The sequence below is a fragment of the Chiloscyllium punctatum genome, chromosome 20 (assembly GCF_047496795.1).
Source record: "Chiloscyllium punctatum isolate Juve2018m chromosome 20, sChiPun1.3, whole genome shotgun sequence".
In the NCBI taxonomy this organism is placed as follows: domain Eukaryota; kingdom Metazoa; phylum Chordata; class Chondrichthyes; order Orectolobiformes; family Hemiscylliidae; genus Chiloscyllium; species Chiloscyllium punctatum.
The window spans coordinates 15,615,127-15,635,054 of NC_092758.1; the positions used below are offsets into that span (position 1 = coordinate 15,615,127).

Sequence of the window (19,928 nt, forward strand, 5' to 3'; positions counted from 1 at the left end):
ATTGGGAACAAACTCACTAATACAGTAACACTGTGAACAAACACACTCATACAGCAACACTGGGAACAAAATCACTAATACAGTAACACTGGGAACATACTCACTGATATAGTACCACTGGGACCAAACTCACTAATACAGCAACACTGGGATCAAACTCACTAATACAGCAACACAGGGAACAAACTCACTGATACAGTAACACTGGGAACAAACTCACTGGTACATTAACACTTGGAACAAACTCACTGATACAGTAACACTGGGAACAAATTCACTAATACAACAACACTGGGATCAACCTCACTAATACTGTAATAGTGGGAACACACTCACTGATACATTAACACTTCGAACAAACTCACTGATACAGCAACACTGGGAACAAACTCACTGGTACAGCAACACTGGGAAGAAAATCAATGATACAGTAACACTTGGAAAAATACTTACTAATCCAGCATCACTGGGAACAAGCTCACTAATACAGCAACACAGGGAACAAACTCACTGGTACAGCAACACTGGGAACAAACTCACTAATACAGTAACACTGGAAACAAACTCACTGATGCATTAACACTTGGAACAAACTCACTGATACAGCAACACTGGGAACAAACTCACTGATACAGTAACACTGGGAACAAATTCACTGATACATTAAAACTGGGAACAAACTCACTAATACTGCAAGGCTGCGAATAGACTCACTGATACAGTAACACTGGGAACACACTCACTAATACTGTAACACTGGGAACAAACCCACTAATACAGCAACACTGGGAACAAACTCACTAATACAGCAACACTGGGAACAAAATCACTAATACAGTAACACTGGGAACAAACTCACTGATACTGTAACACTGGGAATAAACTCACTAATACAGCAACACTGGGAACAAACATACTGATACAGTAACACTGGGAACTAACTCACTAATACAGCACCTCTGGGAACAAACTCACTGATACAGTAACACTGGGAGCAAGCTCACTAATATAGCAACACTGGGAACAAACTCACTGATACAGTAAAATTGGGAACAAACTCACTAATACTGTAACACTGGGAACAAACCCCCAGATAAAACAACACTGGAACTAACTCACTGGTACATTAACACTGGGAACAAACTCACTAATGCAGCAACACTGGGAACTCTGATCGTGTTTTCCGGGTCCTTAAGGGGGAGGGGGAGCAGCCCCAGGTCGTGGTCCACGTTGACACCAACAACATAGGTAGGAAGAGGGGTGAGGATGTTAGACCGGGCTTTCAGGGAGCTAGGTTGGAAGCTCAGAGCTAGAACAAACAGAGTTGTTGTCTTTGGTCTGTTACCCGTGCCACGTGATAGAGAGTCGAGGAATAGGGAGAGAGAACAGTTAAATGCGTGGCTACAGGGATGGTGCAGGAGGGAGGGATTCCAGTTTCTGGACAACTGGGGGTCTTTCTGGGGAAGGTGGGACCTCTATAAACAGGATGGTCGACACCTGAACCTGAGGGGCATCTTTGGGGGGAGGTTTGCTAGTGCTCTTTGGGAGGGTTTAAACTAACTCTGCAGGGGCATGGGAACCTGGACTGTAGCTTTAGGGTACAGGACCTTGAGTGTAGGGAGGTTAGGAACAAGGCATCGATCTCGAAGGAGGGTGCCGGTAAACAGGAAGGTGGCTTGAAGTGTGTATACTTCAATGCCAGAAGTATAAGAAATATGGTAGGTGAACTTGCAGCATGGGTTGGTACCTGGGACTTCGATGTTGTGGCCATTACAGAGACATGGGTAAAACAGAGACAGGAATGGCTATTACAGGTTCCAGGGTTTAAATGTTCTAGTAGGGTCAGAGGTAGGGGTAAAAGAGGGGGAGGTGTGGCATTGCTTGTCAAGGATAGTATTACAGCGGTGGAAAGGACGATGGAGGAAGACTTGCCATCTGAGGTAGTTTGGGCTGCGGTTAGAAATAGGAAAGGTGAGGTCACCCTGTTAGGAGTTTTCTACAGGCCTCCTAATAGTCCGAGAGATGTAGAGGAAAGTATTGCAAGGATGATTCAGGAGAAGAGTGAAAGTAGTAGGGTGGTTGTTATGGGGGACTTTAACTTCCCAGATATTGACTGGGAAAGCTATAGCTCGAGTTCGTTAGATGGGTCGGTGTTTGTCCAATGTGTTCAGGAGGGTTTCCTGACACAATATGTAGACAGGCCAACAAGAGGTGAGGCTATACTGGATTTGGTTCTAGGTGTTAGACTTGGAGATAGGTGAGCACTTCGGGGACAGTGACCACAACTCGGTCACTTTTACTCTAGTGATGGAGAGGGATAAGTGTGCACTGCAAGGTAGGAGTTATAGCTGTGGGCAAGGAAATTATGATGCGGTGAGGCATGACTTGGGATGTGTGGATTGGAAAAATAGGCTTCAAGGGAAGGACACAAATGATATGTGGAGCTTGTTCAAGGAGCAGCTATTGGGTGTCCTTGATAAGTATGTACCTGTCAGGCAGGGAGGAAAGGGTCGTGTGAGGGAGCCGTGGTTTAATAAGGAATTGGAATCCCTTGTTAAAGGGAAGAGGGCGGCCTATGTAAAGATGAGGCGTGAAGGTTCAGTTGGGGCGATTGAGAGTTATAAGGTAGCCAGGAAGGATCTAAAGAGAGAGCTAAGAGCAGCGAGAAGAGGACATGAAAAGTCCTTGGTTGGTAGGATTAGGGAAAATCCTAAGGCTTTCTATAGGTATGTCAGGAATAAAAGGATGACTAGGGTAGGTATCGATCCAGTCAAGGATAGTAGTGGGAAGTTATGCGTGGAAGCAGAGGAGATTGGAGAGACACTAAATCAATACTTTTCATCAGTATTCACTCAGGAACAGGACATTATTGCTGATGTGAATATTGAGTCACAAGTGATTAGAATGGATGGCTTTGAGGTATGTAGGGAAGAGGTCCGGGGAATACTGGAAAGGGTGAAAATAGATAAGTCCCCTGGGCCTGATGGCATTTATCCTAGGATCCTCTGGGAAGCTAGGGAGGAGATAGCGGAGCCATTGGCCTTGATTTTTATGTCGTCGTTGTCTATAGGAATAGTGCCAGAAGACTGGAGGATAGCGAATGTGGTCCCCTTGTTCAAGAAGGGGAGTAGGGACAGCCCTAGTAACTATAGGCCAGTGAGTCTCACTTCTGTTGTGGGCAAAGTCTTAGAGAGAATTGTAAGGGATAGGATTTATGAACATCTGGATAGGAATAATGTGATCAAGGATAGTCAGCATGGTTTTGTGAAGGGCAGGTCGTGCCTCACAAACCTTATTGAATTCTTTGAGAAGGTGACCAAGGAAGTGGACGAGGGTAAAGCAGTACATGTGGTGTATATGGATTTTAGCAAGGCATTCGATAAAGTACCCCATGGTAGGCTACTGCAAAAATTATGGAGGTATGGCACTGAGGGTGCATTAGAGGTTTGGATTAGGAATTGGCTGGCTGGAAGGAGACAGAGGGTAGTAGTTGATGGTAAAGGTTCATCTTGGAGTGCAGTTACTAGCGGTGTTCCACAAGGATCTGTTTTGGGACCATTGCTGTTTGTCATTTTTATAAATGACCTGGAGGAGGGGCTTGAAGGCTGGGTGAGCAAGTTTGCAGATGACACGAAAGTCGGTGGAGTTGTGGACAGAGAAGAAGGATGTGGCAGGTTACAGCGGGATATAGATAAGTTGCAGAGCTGGGCAGAAAGGTGGCAAATGGAGTTCAATGTAGCTAAGTGTGAAGTCATTCACTTTGGTAGGAGTAACAAGAAGATGGATTACTGGGCTAATGGTAGGCTACTTGGTAGTGTGGATGAGCAGAGGGATCTTGGTGTCCATGTACACAGATCTCTGAAAGTTGCCACCCAGGTAAATAGTGAGGTGAAGAAGGCATATGGCGTACTGGGCTTTATTGGTAGAGGAATTGAGTTCCGGAGTCCTGAGGTTATGTTGCAGTTGTATAAGACTCTGGTGCGGCCTTATCTGGAGTATTGTGTGCAGTTTTGGTCGCCATTCTATAGGAAGGATGTGGAGGCACTGGAACGGGGGCAGAGGAGGTTTACCAGGATGTTGCCTGGTATGGTAGGAAGATCGTCTGAGGAAAGGCTGACGCTCTTGGGGCTGTTCTCATTGGAGAAAAGGTTTAGGGGAGATTTGATAGAGGTGTACAAGATGATTAGGGGTTTAGATAAGGTTGACAGTGAGAACCTTTTTCCGTGTATGGAGTCAGCTGTTACTAGGGGACACAGCTTTAAATTAAGGGGTGGTAGGGATAGGACAGATGTTAGGGGTAGATTCTTTACTCAGCGGGTTGTGAGTTCATGGAATGCCCTGCCAGTAGCAGTGGTGGACTCTCCCTCTTTATGGTTATTCAAGCGGGGATTGGATAAGCATATGGAGGTTATTGGGCTAGTGTAGGTTAGGTAGGCTTCGGTTGGCGCAACATCGAGGGCCGAAGGGCCTGTACTGCACTGTATTTTTCTATGTTCTATGTTCAATAAACTCACTAAGACTGAAACGCTCGGAACAAACTCACTAATACAGTAACACTGGTAAAAAAAACTGATACAATAACAATGGGAACAAACTCACTTATACAGCAACACAGGGAACAAACTCACTGATACAGTAACACTGGGAACAAATTCACTAATACAGTAACACTGGGTACAAACTCACGAATACATTAACACTGGGAACAAACTCACGAATACAGTAACACTGGAAATAAACTCACTAATGCTGTAACACTGGGAACAGACTCACTAATACTGTAACACTGGGAACAAACTCACTAATATAGCAACACTGGGAATAAAATCACTAATACAGTTACACTGGAAATAAACTCACCAATACTGTAACACTGGGAACACACTCACTGATACATTAACAATTGGAACAAACTCACTGATACATTAACACTGGAAACAAACTCACAAATACATCAACACTGGGAACAAAATCACTAATGCAGTGACACTGGGAACAAAGTCACTAATACAACAACACTGGGAATAAAATCACTAATTAAGTTACACTGGGAACAAACTCACTAATACAGCAACACTGCAAACCTCACTAGTACTGTAACATTGGGAGCAATCTCACTAATACTGTAACACTGGGAACAAACTCACTAATACAGTAACACTGGAACCAAACTCACTAATGCGACAACACTGGGAACAACATCACTAATGTATTAACACTGGGAACAAAATCACTAACACAGCAATACTGGGAACAAAATCACTGATACAGCAATCACTGGGAATAAAATCACTGATACAGTAACACTGGGAAAAAACTCACTAATTTAGCAACACTGGGAACAAACTCACTAATACAGCAACACAGGGAACAAACTCACTGATACTGTATCACTGGGAACAAACTCACTAATACAGTAACACTGGGAACAAACTCACTCATACAGTAACACTGCGAACAAACTCACTAATACAGTAACAATGGGAACAAACTCACTAATACTGTAACACTGGGAACAAACCCACTAATGCTGTAACACTGGGAACAAACTCACTAATACAGTAACACTGGTAATAAACTCACTAATACTGTAATACTGGGAACAAACTCACTGATCCAGTAACATTGGGAACAAACTCACTAATACCGTAACACTGGGAATAAAGTCACTAATACAGCCACACTGGGATCAAACTCACTGATACAGTAACACTGGGAACAAACTCACTGATACAGTAACACTGCCAACAAACTCACTAATACATCAACACTGGGAACAAACTCACTAATGCAGTAACACTGGGAACAAACTCACTGATACAGCAACATTGGGAACAAACTCGCTCATACTGTACCACTGGGAACAAACTCACTAATACTGTAACACTGGGAACAACCTCACTATTACAGTAACATGTGAACAAACTCACTAATACTCTAACACTGGGAACAACCTCACCAATGCAGTAACACTGGGAACAAACTCACTGATACTGTAACTCTGGAAGCAAACTCACTAATACAGTAACACTGTGAACAAACTCACTAATACTGTAACACTGAGAACAAACTCACTGATACAGTAACACTGAGAACAAACTCACTGATACAGTAACATTGGGAGCAAACTCACTAATACTGTAACACTGGAAACAAACTCACTAATACAGTAACATTGGGATCAAACGCACTGATACAGTAACACTGGGAACAAACTCACTGATACAGTAACACTGGGAACACACTCTTTAATAGAGTAACACTTGGAACAAACTCACTGATACAGTAAAACTGGGAACAAACTCACTAATACAGCAACACTGGGAACAAACTCACTAATACTGTAACACTGGGAAAAAACTTGCTAATACTGTAACACTGCGAACAAACCCACTAATACAGCAACACTGGGAACAAGCTTACTAATACAGTAACACTGGAAACAAACTCACTGATACATTAACACTTGGAACAAACTCACTGATAAAATAAATCAGGGAACAAACTCCCTAATACAGCAACACTGGGGACAAACTCACTGATACAATAACACTGGGGACAATCTCACTAATACAGCAAAACTGGGAACAACTTCCCTAATACAGCAACACTGGGAACAAACTCACTGATACAATAACACTGGGAACAAACTTACTAATACAGCAACACTGAGGACAGTCTCACTAATACAGTAACACTGGGAACAATCTCACTAATACTGTAACACTGGGAACAAACTCACTGATACAGTAACACTGAAAACAAACTCACTGATACAGTAACATTGGGAAAAAAACTCACTTATACAGCAACACTAGGAAAAAACTCACTAATACAGTAATACTGGGAACAAACTCACTGACACATTAACACTGGGAACAAATTCATGAACACTGTAACACTGGGAACAACCTCACTAATACTATAACCCTGGGAAAAAACTCACTGGTACAGAAACACTGGGAACAAACTCACTAATACAGTAACACTGGGAACAGACTCACTAATACAGTAACACTGGAAACATACTCACTGATACATTAACACTTGAAACAAACTCACTGATACCATAAATCTGGGAACAAACTCCCTAATACAGCAAAACTGGGAACAAACTCACTAATACAGCAACACTGGGAACAAACTCACTAATACCACAACACTAGGAAAAAAATCACTAATACAGTAACATTCACAAATACTGTAACAATTGGAACAAACTCACTGATACATTAACACTTGGAACCATCTCACTGACATTGTAACACTGGGAACAAACTCACTAATACAGCAACACTGGGAACAAACTCACTGATACAGTAACATTGGGAACAAACTCACTAATACAGAAAAACTGAGAACAAACACACTAATACAGCAACACTGAGACCAAACTCACTAATACAGTAACACTGGAAATAAACTCACTAATACAGTAACACTGGCAACAAACTCACTAATACAGTAACACTGGAAATAAACTCACTAATACAGTATCACTGGAAACAAACTCATTAATACAGTAACACTGGGAACATACTCACTAATACAGCAAGACTGGGATCATACTCACTAATACTGTAACACTGGGAACAAACTCATTGATACAGTAACACTGGGAAAAAAAATTACTAATACTGTAACACTGGGAACAAACTCACTAATACAGCAAGGCTGGGAACACCTAATACAGCAACACTGGGAACATACTCATTAATACAGTAACACTTGGAACAAACTCACTAATACAGTAACACTGGCAACAAACTCACTAATAGCGCAACACTAGGAAAAAAACTCACTAATACAGTAACATTGGGAAAACAACCACAAATACTGTAACACTTGGAACCATCTCACTGACATTGTAACACTGGGAACAAACTCACTAATACAGCAACACTGGGAACAATCTCACTAATACAGTAACAATGGAAATAAACTCACTAATACAGTGACCCTGGGAACAAACTCACTGATACAGAAACACTGGGAACAAACTCACTGATACAGTATCACTGGAAACAAACTCACTAATACAGTAACACTGGGAGCAAACTCACTAATACAGCAAGACTGGGATCATACTCACTAATACTGTAACACTGGGAACAAACTCACTAATACTGTAACATTGGGAACAAACTCATTGATACAGTAACACTGGGAAAAAAAATCACTAACACTGTAACACTGGGAACAAACTCACTAATACAGCAAGACGGGGAACAAATTAATACAGCAACACTGGGAGCAAACTCATTAATACAGTAACACTTGGAACGAAGTCACTAATACAGTAACACTGGCAACATACTCACTAATACAGCAACACTGGGAACAGACTCATTAATACACTAACACTGGGAACAAACTCACTGATACATTAACACTGGGAACAAACTCACTGATACAGTATCACTGGGAACAAACTCACTAATACAGTAACACTTGGAACAAACTCACTAATACAGTAACACTGGCAACAAACTCACTAATACAGTAACACTGGCAACAAACTATCTAATACAGTAACACTGGGAACAAACTCATTAATACAGTAACACTTGGAACAAACCCACTGATACAGTAACACTGGGAACAAGCTCATTAATACAGTAACACTGGGAACAAACTCACTAATACAGCAACACTGGGAGCAAACTCATTAATACAGTAACACTTAGAACAAACTCACTAATACAGTAACACTGGCAACATACTCACTAATACAGCAACACTGGGAACAGACTCATTAATATACTAACACTGGGAACAAACTCACTGATACATTAACACTGGGAACAAACTCACTGATACAGTATCACTGGAAACAAACTCACTAATACAGTAACACTGGGAACAAACTCATTAATACAGCAACACTGGGAACAAACTCACTAATACAGCAACACTGGCAACAAAATCACTAATACAGTAACACTTGGAACAAACTCACTAATGCAGTAACACTGCCAACAAACTATTTAATACAGCAACACTGGGAACAAACTCATTAATATAGTAACACTTGGAAACAAACCCACTGATACAGTAACACTGGGAACAAACTCATTAATACAGTAACACTTGGAACAAACCCACTGATACATTAACACTGGGAACAAACTCACTGATACATTAACACTGGGAACAAACTCACTAATACAGTAACACGGGAACGCAATCACTAATGCTGTAACACTGGGAATGCAATCACTAATACAGCAACACTGGGAACAAACTCAGTATTAGCGTAACACTAGGAACAAACTCACTAATACAGTAACACTGGAAATAAACTCACTAATACAGTAACAATGGGAACAAACTCACTAATACTGTAACACTGGGAACAAACTCACTGATAGCGTAAAGCTGCGAACCAATTCACTGATACAGTAACACTGCGAACGAAATCTCTAATACAGCAACACTGGGAACAAACTCTCTGATACAGTAACACTGGGAACAAACTCACTAATACAGTAACACTGGGAACAAACTCACTCATACAGCAAGACTGGGATCATACTCACTAATACTGTAACACTGGCAACAAACTCACTGATATAGCAACGCTGCGAACAAGCTCACTGATACAGTAACACTGGAAATAAACTGACTAATACAGCAACACTGTGAACAAACTCACTAATACTGTAACACTGGGAACAGCTCATTAATACAGCAACACTGGGAACAAACTCACTGATACAGTAACACTGGGAACAATCTCATTAATACAGCAACACTGGGAACAAACTCATTAATACAGTAACACTGGGAACAGACTCACTGATACAGTAACATTTGGAACAAACTCACTAATACAGTAACACTGGGAACAAAGACACTAATACAGCAACACTGGGAACAAATTCACTAAGACTGTAACACTGGGAACAACCTCACTAATACAGCAACACAGGGAACAAACTTACTGAAACAGTAACATTGGGAACAAACTGACTAATACAGCAACACTGGGAACAAACATACTGATACAGTAACACTGGGAACAATCTCACTAATACAGCAACACTGGGAACAAACTCACTGGTACAGCAACACTGGGAACAAACTCACTAATACAGCAACACTGGGAACAAACTCACTAATACAGTAACACTGGGAACAAAATCACTAGTACAGCAACATTGGAAACTACCTCACTAATACTGTAACACTGTGTATAGGCTCACTGATACAGTAACACTGGGAACACACTCACTGACACAGTAACATTGGGAACAAACTCACTCATACTGTAACACTGAGAACAAACCCACTAATACAGCAACACTGGGAACAAACTCACTGATACAGTAACACAGAGAACAAACTCACTGATACATTAAAACTGGGAACAAACTCACTGATACTGTAAGGCTGCGAATAGACTCACTGATACAGTAACACTGGGAACACACTCACTGACACAGTAACATTGGGAACAAACTCACTAATACTGTAACACTGAGAACAAACCCACTAATACAGCAACATTGGGAACAAACTCACTAATACAGCAACACTGGGAACAAACTCACTAATACTGTAACACTGGGAACAAACTCACAAATACAGCAACACTGGGAACAACCTCACTAATGGAGCAACACAGGGAACAAACTCACTGATACAGTAACACTGGGAACAAATTCACTAATACAGTAACATTGGGTACAAACTCACGAATACATTAACACTGGGAACAAACTCACGAATACAGTAACACTGGAAATAAACTCACTAATGCTGTAACACTGGGAACAGACTCACTAATACTGTAACACTGGGAACAAACTCACTAATATAGCAACACTGGGAATAAAATCACTAATACAATTACACTGGAAATAAACTCACTAATACTGTAACACTGGGAACACACTCACTGATACATTAACAATTGGAACAAACTCACTAATAGAGTAACACAATAATGTTCTAACACTGTGTACAGCCTCAGTGTTAGTGTATCACTGCAAACTAATACCTGATCGCTTAACACTGGGAATTGACACTCCAATAGATTAACATTATTAAGTGGAAAAGTAACTGAGACCATTACAACACAGCAAATTCACTTCACATTATTGTTAACTGCCCCAGCTATGGAGTCGTACTAGCTAACTAACATCTGAGATGTTTGACTGCTGGATTTGTTAATGAGAACCTATGAGCTGGAATCTGTGTGACTATGGATGAGATTAGTTTCTTTCTGAAAGTATTATTGATTTTCATACCTAATCTCTTTAGTTTTCTTTCTGATTGACTCCTCAGTGAGCGTCCTATCTGGACAATGTCCTAGTTTGGAAAAAAGTCAATTTGTTTACAAAGTTTGGGTAATAATGCAATTAATTGTTAAGATCTGCCTCGATGTTCTAAATGGAAGGATAGACATGAAGGTCCAGCTATCAGATGCCCTACTTTCCTAGCCCAGTTGCATCTTGCCGTATCCTTTCAACCCTATCATGTTTGTCCTATAGTGCCCAGCTCTACCTTAGTCTGCCCTGCCCAATCCCACCAGCTCTGCCCTGCCCTGCCCTGCATTATCTTCCCTGCACTGCTGTGTCCTTCCCTATCCCACCAGCCCTGCTCTTCCCCATCAGCCCTGCCCTATCTGCCCTGCCCTGCCACCCTGTCCTTTGTTCCTGAAGAAGGTTTATACCCAAAATGTCAACTTCTCCACCTCCTGGTGCTCCCTGGCTTGCTGTGTTCTTCCACATGTCTACTTGGGATTCCAGCTTCTGCAGTTTTTTTGTCTCTTGCCCTGCCGTATCTGCCAGCCCTGTCTTGCTTTGATCTGCTCTGTCAGCCCTACTGCTCTTGTGCTGACAGCTGCGTGAATTGATAGTATTTCCTGAAACCCATCTTCTTGAACAAAGAACAAGGCTGAGAAGTATGTTGCTCCATGACAAACAACTGGACCATTCCATTGATATTTTGGTAGGATCGCTGACATTTTACAAAATGCATAATCTTTGATCAATATTCAGCACTCCCTTTAACCATTACTGTGAAAACTGGACTCCAGCAGAACATTGCCATGCCTGTATTTACTGTCAGCCTGTTGGAGAAATGACAGGGACCATTCATCCCACTCTGACTGTACTTTGTGATTCCTATATAACCCTTTCCTCTTGCTCCCCATCTCTTTATGCCATTGAACCAAGCACCCTTGCGTCTCCCACACTGTTTTCAGCCCTGACGGGACAGATATTGTGTTTGAAGAAAGCTGCTTAATAATTTCAGCTCATCGGCTGTAGACATTCTGCTGCCCTTTATTACATCTCAGGGTAAGCTGCAGACCAGAAGAGTCAGAGACCAGCAAACTGACAAATGTTTTTATTGGTGAAGTGGTAATGTTACTGGGAGAGCAATCCACAGACCCCAGCTCATGTCCTAGAGATCAAGATTTGAATCCTCCAATGACATTTGAATTCAATGACAGTAAGCAATTAAAAATCTAATGATGACCACAAAACCATTGTCAATTATTGTAAAAACCCATCTGGTTCACCAAAGTCCTTTAGAGAAGGAAATCTGCACTCCTTACCTAAGTCTGGTCTACACATGACTTCAGACCTACAGTTCTCTGAGTGGCCCTACCCAGGTCAACGGACAATTAGGGATGGACAATAAACACTGACCTAGCAAGTGAACCCACATCCCATGAATGAACATTTTTGAAAAAATGTTAACAAAATACTGCATTCACTAGAAATCTAACATAAAAGCTCAAAATGCTGAGAGGGTCAGGCAGTCCCGATGGCAAGCAATGCAGAGTTAACGTTCAGCTCTAATATCTTCCACTTCTGACAAACAATCATTGAGCAAAACATTTTGCCCCTCCACAGAAGATGCCTGGCTCACTGATGGTCACCCGACATTTTCTGTCATTAGATCACAGAACAGTTGCAGCACAAAAATGGGCCGTTCGGCCCATGACGTCAAATTAAACTAATCACTCCTGCTTGCCCATGGTCCATATCCCTCCATTTCTTTCACATTCAGGTCATTATCAAAAAGTCCCTAAAATGCCCCTATCATATCTGTTATTAAAGCTTCTTTTGCCTCTTCATTTTTGCTGCTCAATACAATACCTCAGAGCTGGTGGGGGGAATCTCAGTTAACCTTGCCTACTAACCGCACAGTGACGGCTGGTCATCAGCAGTTGTATTCCCAGATTAGAGAGTTTGGGAGAATGATTTCTGTTCGAGGACTTGCCCTGATTCCAGGGGAGCAGCTCTATTGCTCTGTCTCCATCCCAATTCGACATTCCTGCACCTTGTCTCCATTTGCACCACAGATCTCTCAGCCCAGTGTCATTCCAATCCTTCCTGTGACATCCTCTCCCAGTGAAACGCTTCCCAACGCTGCCCCCACCCCCAACCAATTCAAATTGATAATCCTGACTGGCTTATCTATAAGTAAACAGCCTTCTGAAACTGGATTCTTCCTCAGTTCAGTCCTTCATTTGACAGCTCCTTATTTTGCTTGAGGTTGTGAACAGCATAGGGGTGTCTAACTGGGATTTAAAGGCAGTTGGGTTATGTTGCCCATCGAATGGATGCTGAACTGTGAGCTGCCTGCGGAGAGTTCTCATTAATCAACTCAATGCTTTCCAGAGCTGTGACTCAGTGGCTTGCACTCTCACCTTTATTCTTGAAGGTTGTCCCACTGCACATGCATTAAAACCAGCACATGTGTGCTCATGAACAATTAGGAAAGGGTAATAATTCCTGGCCATGCAAGTGATGACCATCAATAGAATACTGAACTGGTACTTTGCTGTCACAGATGCCATTTTTTAGACAAATGCTTAACCTTTGCCAGATGTCATGGCCCTATTTCAAAACAGAGTAGCGGAGTCATCCTCCGTGTCTTGAGCAACATTCGTCCCTTGATCAACATCATTGAAAACAGACGGTTCAGCCAATCCCACATTGCTGTTTTTGGGAACTTGCTATGGTCAAATGGTCTACATATTTGCTGCATTAAAATTTTTAAAAATGTACGTCCTTGACTAAAAAATATTGTTGGATGTCCTGAGGTTATGAAAGATGCTATAAAAATGCTTTTTTTCCCTCTTATTAATGTATTTTCAACATCCGTCCCACTATCTTGATGAAGGTTCTGGTATTTTTCCAAACTCTCAGTGCAGGGCATAGAAGTTGTTGAGAGGTCATTGTCAACACACTGTCTCCCACTTGCCAATGCCTCCTCCCCCCAATCCTCCAATATCCCAATTTCCATCCTACTCCCCCCTGAATCCTATGTCTGATTTCCTTCACCTTGAAAGGAAGAACAAAGTCCATAGATACATCAGGCTAGAGTGGGAATGGAGGTGGATGTTGGTGCTTGTTGCAGCCGTATTCACTCATTCCAAGGTGTGTCCCAGGAGTTCACTGGACAGGTGGCAAGCTTGCTGCCAAGTGCAGGGTGCTGTGTAAAGGTGACACCAGCATGGATTGTCTGCAACGTCAGGCCATGAGCCTGGGGAGACTGGAACTCAAGCGTGAAGCGGAAATGCTCTGAGCGTCTGAAGATACATTTTGTGCACTAAAAGGGGGTCACTGGGTTCACTGCGGCAGAAGGCAGTAAATGAGAAGCTGAAAGAAGAAAAGCATTTGGGTAAAGTCTCAGCTTCCCTGGAGGAGCATGGTCTGGGATACATTGACTTTACCAGCTTGTCATTGTAAGAGGCATCTTTCCAACTTTCAATATTGGCTTTGTGAATGCCCGGGGTGCACACTTAACTTTACCTCAACTACTTGGATTTGATTTGATTTATTATTGTCACATGTACCTAAGTACAGTGAAAAGTTTTGCCACTCCTCCTTGTCTCCCTGTGAATGGTTTGACCTGTTAAGTCACTTTAGGTCTGTGTAAATGAATGACTCCAATTCTGACTGCTGGTTTATTTTTTTTATTTTGCTCACAAACTGATGTTTTATCGTTTCAAGAAATCCCGTAAACCTGGCAGTTCTTAAACTGAACGAGCAGGGACTCTTGGACAAATTGAAAAACAAATGGTGGTACGACAAGGGGGAGTGCGGCAGTGGAGGCAGTGACTCCAAGGTCAGATTCAGTGTGGAACACTAGTGGGTAAAGAATGAAAATGACTGCGTAACCAGCAAACTCAACCAGCCATCTGGGGCCTCAGCAGTGGGAAGGAAATTGACCCCCATCATAGTCATCTCACACTTGTTATCAAAACATCTGGAGAGGTGCCACCATTTACACAACTGCAATGTCCTTCTCAACATCATTCTGTATGTCTGTTTCGGTTTTCCTTTGTGTGTCTCCATCTCAGTAATGACTGGGCTTCTCATACCACCTCAGGATTTCGGTTTGCAGATCTCCATATTGCTCTAGACCAGATCTAGAGTTTTGTCTATTGGTCTCTTTACTTAAGAAAGGATAACTTCATTTCGGAGCAGATCAGAGAAGGCTCACTTGACCAATTCTTGGGTAGAAGGTATTACTTTATGAGGAAAGGTCAAAGGTTGGGTGTGTATAGAAGAATAAAAGATGAAATATTTCAGATCCTGATAGTGTGAATGCTGCCAGGATGTTTTACATAATGGAAGGGGCTAGACCTTGGAGACGCAGTTTTGAGAAAGGGATATCCTTTAAGATAGAAATGAGCCGAATGTTTTTTTTCTCTCAGAACATCTTGGTCAGTGGAATCACAAGGTGGGGTCAGTGACTATTTTGGGGTGGACAGTACAACCTGTGCCAGAGACAGGGGAGGGGATGAGATCCCATTCGTGGACAGGGAGAGGGGTTATTGTGCCACTCAAGACTGATGGAGAGATGGAAATGTTATAGTTGCAGTCATGGAAAGGAGAAGAGGTATAGTCCCAGTCAGGGACAGGGGAGAGGCTAGAGGCTGGCCCTGTCAGGCACAAGATTTTTTCAGGGGAGGTTCATTGTCCCAGACAAGGACAGGAAAGGGACATGGTCTGTGTCAAGCTTCAGAGAGGGGCACAGTCCTAGTCAGAAATGAGGTAGGGGTTGTAGTCCCAGTCAGGAATGAGGGACGGTTATGGTCCCTGTCACTGATGGGGGATGGAGTATAGTCCCTGTCAGGGATGGGGGATGGGATACAGTCCCAGTCAGGAATGAGGGAGGGGTAATGGTTCCAGTCATGGATGAGGGAGGATTACAATCCCAGTAACGGACAGGGAATGGGGTACAGTCCCAATCAGGGATGGGGGTTGGGGTAAAACCCAGTCATAGATGTGGAATGGGTTGTAGTTCCAGTCAGGGATGGGGGATGGGTCAATCCCTGTTGGAGTTGGGCTGTTGGTGATACAGCACTAGTCAGGGATGGGGTCCTCAGAAGTTGGATTTGATAACTGGAGGTTTCTGATTTTTCACAATTCCTATTGTTCCACCCAAAAATTCTACAAAGATCAAACCTGTGGCACCCGGATTTGTCCTGATGTAGAATAAACTGATTCACCAAGAAATTTAATTTGTCCCACAGCCAGATTAGCTTTCAGAAAATGAGCAGGGGTGGGGACAGCTAAAAATCCCTCATGTTACCTACCTACCTGGGGACCAGATCAGGAATGATCTCAAGAAGAGTCATATCGATCTCGAAATATGAACTCTAGTTCTCTTTCCACATACGTTGCCAAAATGGCTAGGTTTCTGCAGTTTTCTCTGGGTTTGTTTCAGATGTCACTGGAACTGACTGAGCAGTATATGAACCATGGGCTGGCTCATTGAGAACTGACCAAGACCTCAATGGAACTTGGCCAGGAGATGTCTGAACAGAGGATTGGTTAGCTAACAGAAAACGAGAGAGCAGTCATAAATGGGTCATTTTAAGGTTGGCAAGTTGTAATGAGTAGAGTGCCCCAGGAATCTACAGTTGCAAAATTTGTGGATTATACAGAGTTAGGTCAGAGAGTAAGTTGTGATAAGCCCAAGGGTATACTGCAACGGGCTATATATAAGTTAAGGTGTCTGGGCAAAATCTTATAGCAGATAGTCAAGCAGAATTATAAAGCTGTATACTATTTGAATGGAGAGAGACTACAGTACTTTGTGGCATAGAGGGATCTGGGTATCCTGGTTCTAGAAAGCACAATATATTTGTATATAGTTACGAGTGATTAGGAAAGCAAATCAGATGTTATTAAGAGATGGAAAATAAAAGATGGTGAATTTTACAGCAACTATCCTACACCTTGGTAAGACCAGATCTAGAGTTTTGTCTATTGGTCTCTTTACTTAAGAAAGGATAACTTCATTTCGGAGCAGATCAGAGAAGGCTCACTTGACCAATTCTTGGGTAGAAGGTATTACTTTATGAGGAAAGGTCAAAGGTTGGGTGTGTATAGAAGAATAAAAGATGAAATATTTCAGATCCTGATAGTGTGAATGCTGCCAGGATGTTTTACATAATGGAAGGGGCTAGAACTTGGAGACGCAGTTTTGAGAAAGGGATATCCTTTAAGATAGAAATGAGCCGAATGTTTTTTTTTCTCTCAGAACATCTTGGTCAGTGGAATCACAAGGTGGGGTCAGTGAATATTTTGAGGCAGAGGCAGATAGGTTCTGACTAACAAGGAAGTGAGAAGGTTTTGTGGTGGGCATGAGAATGGATCTGAGACTGCAATCAGATCAGACATGACTGGCAGAGCAGGGTCCTGGCCTACATCCTGCTCCTAATCCGTATGACTGAGACCTGACTAGGAGAATCCAAAGGACATGGCCTTCCTCCTCTAAGGAACTAACCTCCAGCTTCAAGGGAAGTCTCCAACCTGTCCCCTTGCTTCCTGTCCAGAATTGGTGGTGAGTCCAGTAGGTAGGATATAACTAACTATACCCCTGCAGTTAAATGCCCTTAACCCTCCTTTTGGGGAACAGCATGTGAATTTCTCATTGATAACCTTGTTTCTCATTGATAACCTTATCTCCCAAAGCCACCCAAGACCTAAACTCAGGGGTGCACTGTCAGAATCACTTGTTGGCCCAGGGTTATAGATCATCAGGAACATGGAGGAATGTTGAGTTGAGGTTAAAATCAGATGAGTCTTGACATTATTGAATGGTAGAGCAGGCTGAAAGGGCCAAATGGCCTCCCCTTGTTTATATGTTTGTATGTAACTGTGAAAGCATCAAGCGCGGACTTGACCTCGACAGGAACACTCAGCCATCAGTTCTTGTACTAACCAATGTCTCAATTGTCTGATTGTTCTTGAGTTTTGAACTCTGACCCTACATTCTGTCTCAATCTGCATTGTATGAAAGAACAAATTACCAACTTCCAACCCTTTTAAAGCCAAGTGGAATGTAAGTGCCTTTACCCCAGACTCTGTGAGCTTTCCAATGTCTGTTGTGTTCATGTGGCCTAATATTTCCCTCTCGCCACCCAGCTGAGGATCTACATCTGACTTTATCTCCCAAGCTTCACCTGGAGCTGGTTGCTGCTGGTTACGCAAAGCGATAGGTGTTTGCACATCTCGCTGGGTGGAGTGTGTAAAGTAGGAGGAGTTTGGTCACCCAGCCAAATGGAGCACTGAGTACCTATCACTTGGAATTGTGAATCAGTAATGTATTTTGTCATGGATAACATAAAATAACATTGATAATGTTATTTATGTTATGTTTCACGTGAAGAAATCGAGTAAACCTTGCAGTATTGAAACTCAGTGAGCAAGGCATCTTAGACAAGCTGAAAAACAAATGGTGGTACGATAAAGGTGAATGTGGAAGCAAGGACTCCAGCAGTAAGGTTAGTTGCCGCACGTAATGCACGTAACGCATGCTAACTTGAGGGGAATCCACTAATAAAGCACAGAACCCACGCTCACATGGGTCTGAGCCAATCAGCTTAGGAACGAACTGGGAGAATACCTTTACAAATTCAGAGACAGAAAATTCACACGGCCACTACCCAACATGAGACAGAATTATCACCATCCCTCTATAGGGCCCAACACAAAATTTAACAAATACAGGCCAGTCCACCAGAAGCCATGCCAGTCTTTATACCCCACCCCACCCCCCGCACACACACATACACACACACACACACACACAATCCTCCTCCACTTCAACTAACCCCGACAACACATACGCCTACAAAATTGAAATGCCGTGGATGCTGGGAATCTTAGTTAAAAACCGAACATGAAGCTCATCATTTCACCCAGAAGCAGAGATAGTAACCATTGTCAGAGCTCTGAATTTTTACCACTGTTTCTCTCCAAGCCTTGTCCTGCTGAGTGTTTCCAGCTATCTCTGGTTTCATTACACATCTTTCCATTCCTTTTTCACTCTGGACCATAATCCACCTTTTCCTTAAAGGCTATTCAACCCAGCAGCACCACATGGCACCAAGTTCCACATTCTCACCATTCTGCACAAAATTCTAGTGAATTCTCTTTTGGATTGATCACTGCCTTATTTAAAATCCCTTGTTTTGGCTTTCTCCAAATGTGGGAACATCTTCTTTACAACGACTGTGTGAAACCTTTTCACAATCGGGAAGTCAAGAAAAAAAAGCCCCAGCCATTTCAGTCACCCCTGATTGTTCTGTTGAGTGACACATTTTCCTATTTACAAGGCACTGTCACTGTTTGAGGTCCTGGAAGGGATTTGATTATGTTGTGAATTACACATTATTCAATTTCTGCCCCTTGCAGTGAAGCTGCACTGTCTCCCATCGCTCCGCATGCTCTCACTTTGGTTCTTCTTGCTCAATTGTTCATTGCTGATTTTGTCTCCAATTAATCTTCAAAATTATTTGTGTAAATTAGCCAGGTTCAGCGCTAATACATGGCACAATCTGTGCATCCGTTTCTTGCACTCTCTGTGGTTTTGAATACCTACATTCCAACGTGAGCTTTTCATCTTTATTATTAATGTCAAATCCCTGCTCCCAAACAGCTTTGTAG

General features: G+C 42.4%; 1 protein-coding gene across 4 annotated transcripts in view; it reads left to right on the forward strand.

Moving 5' to 3' along the window:
* The window catches only part of LOC140491916 (glutamate receptor 1-like), a 214,296-nt gene that overhangs the window by 185,638 nt on the left and 8,730 nt on the right, over nucleotides 1–19,928 (forward strand). For 2 of the 4 annotated variants that reach the window (XM_072590383.1, XM_072590385.1), the window contains exon 14: nucleotides 14,976–15,090. In XM_072590383.1, coding sequence (XP_072446484.1) covers nucleotides 14,976–15,090 — 115 coding nt within the window. Of the gene's footprint in view, nucleotides 1–14,975; nucleotides 15,091–18,648; nucleotides 18,764–19,928 lie in introns of all 4 variants that reach the window. The other 2 variants (XM_072590384.1, XM_072590386.1) reach the window with 1 other exon arrangement.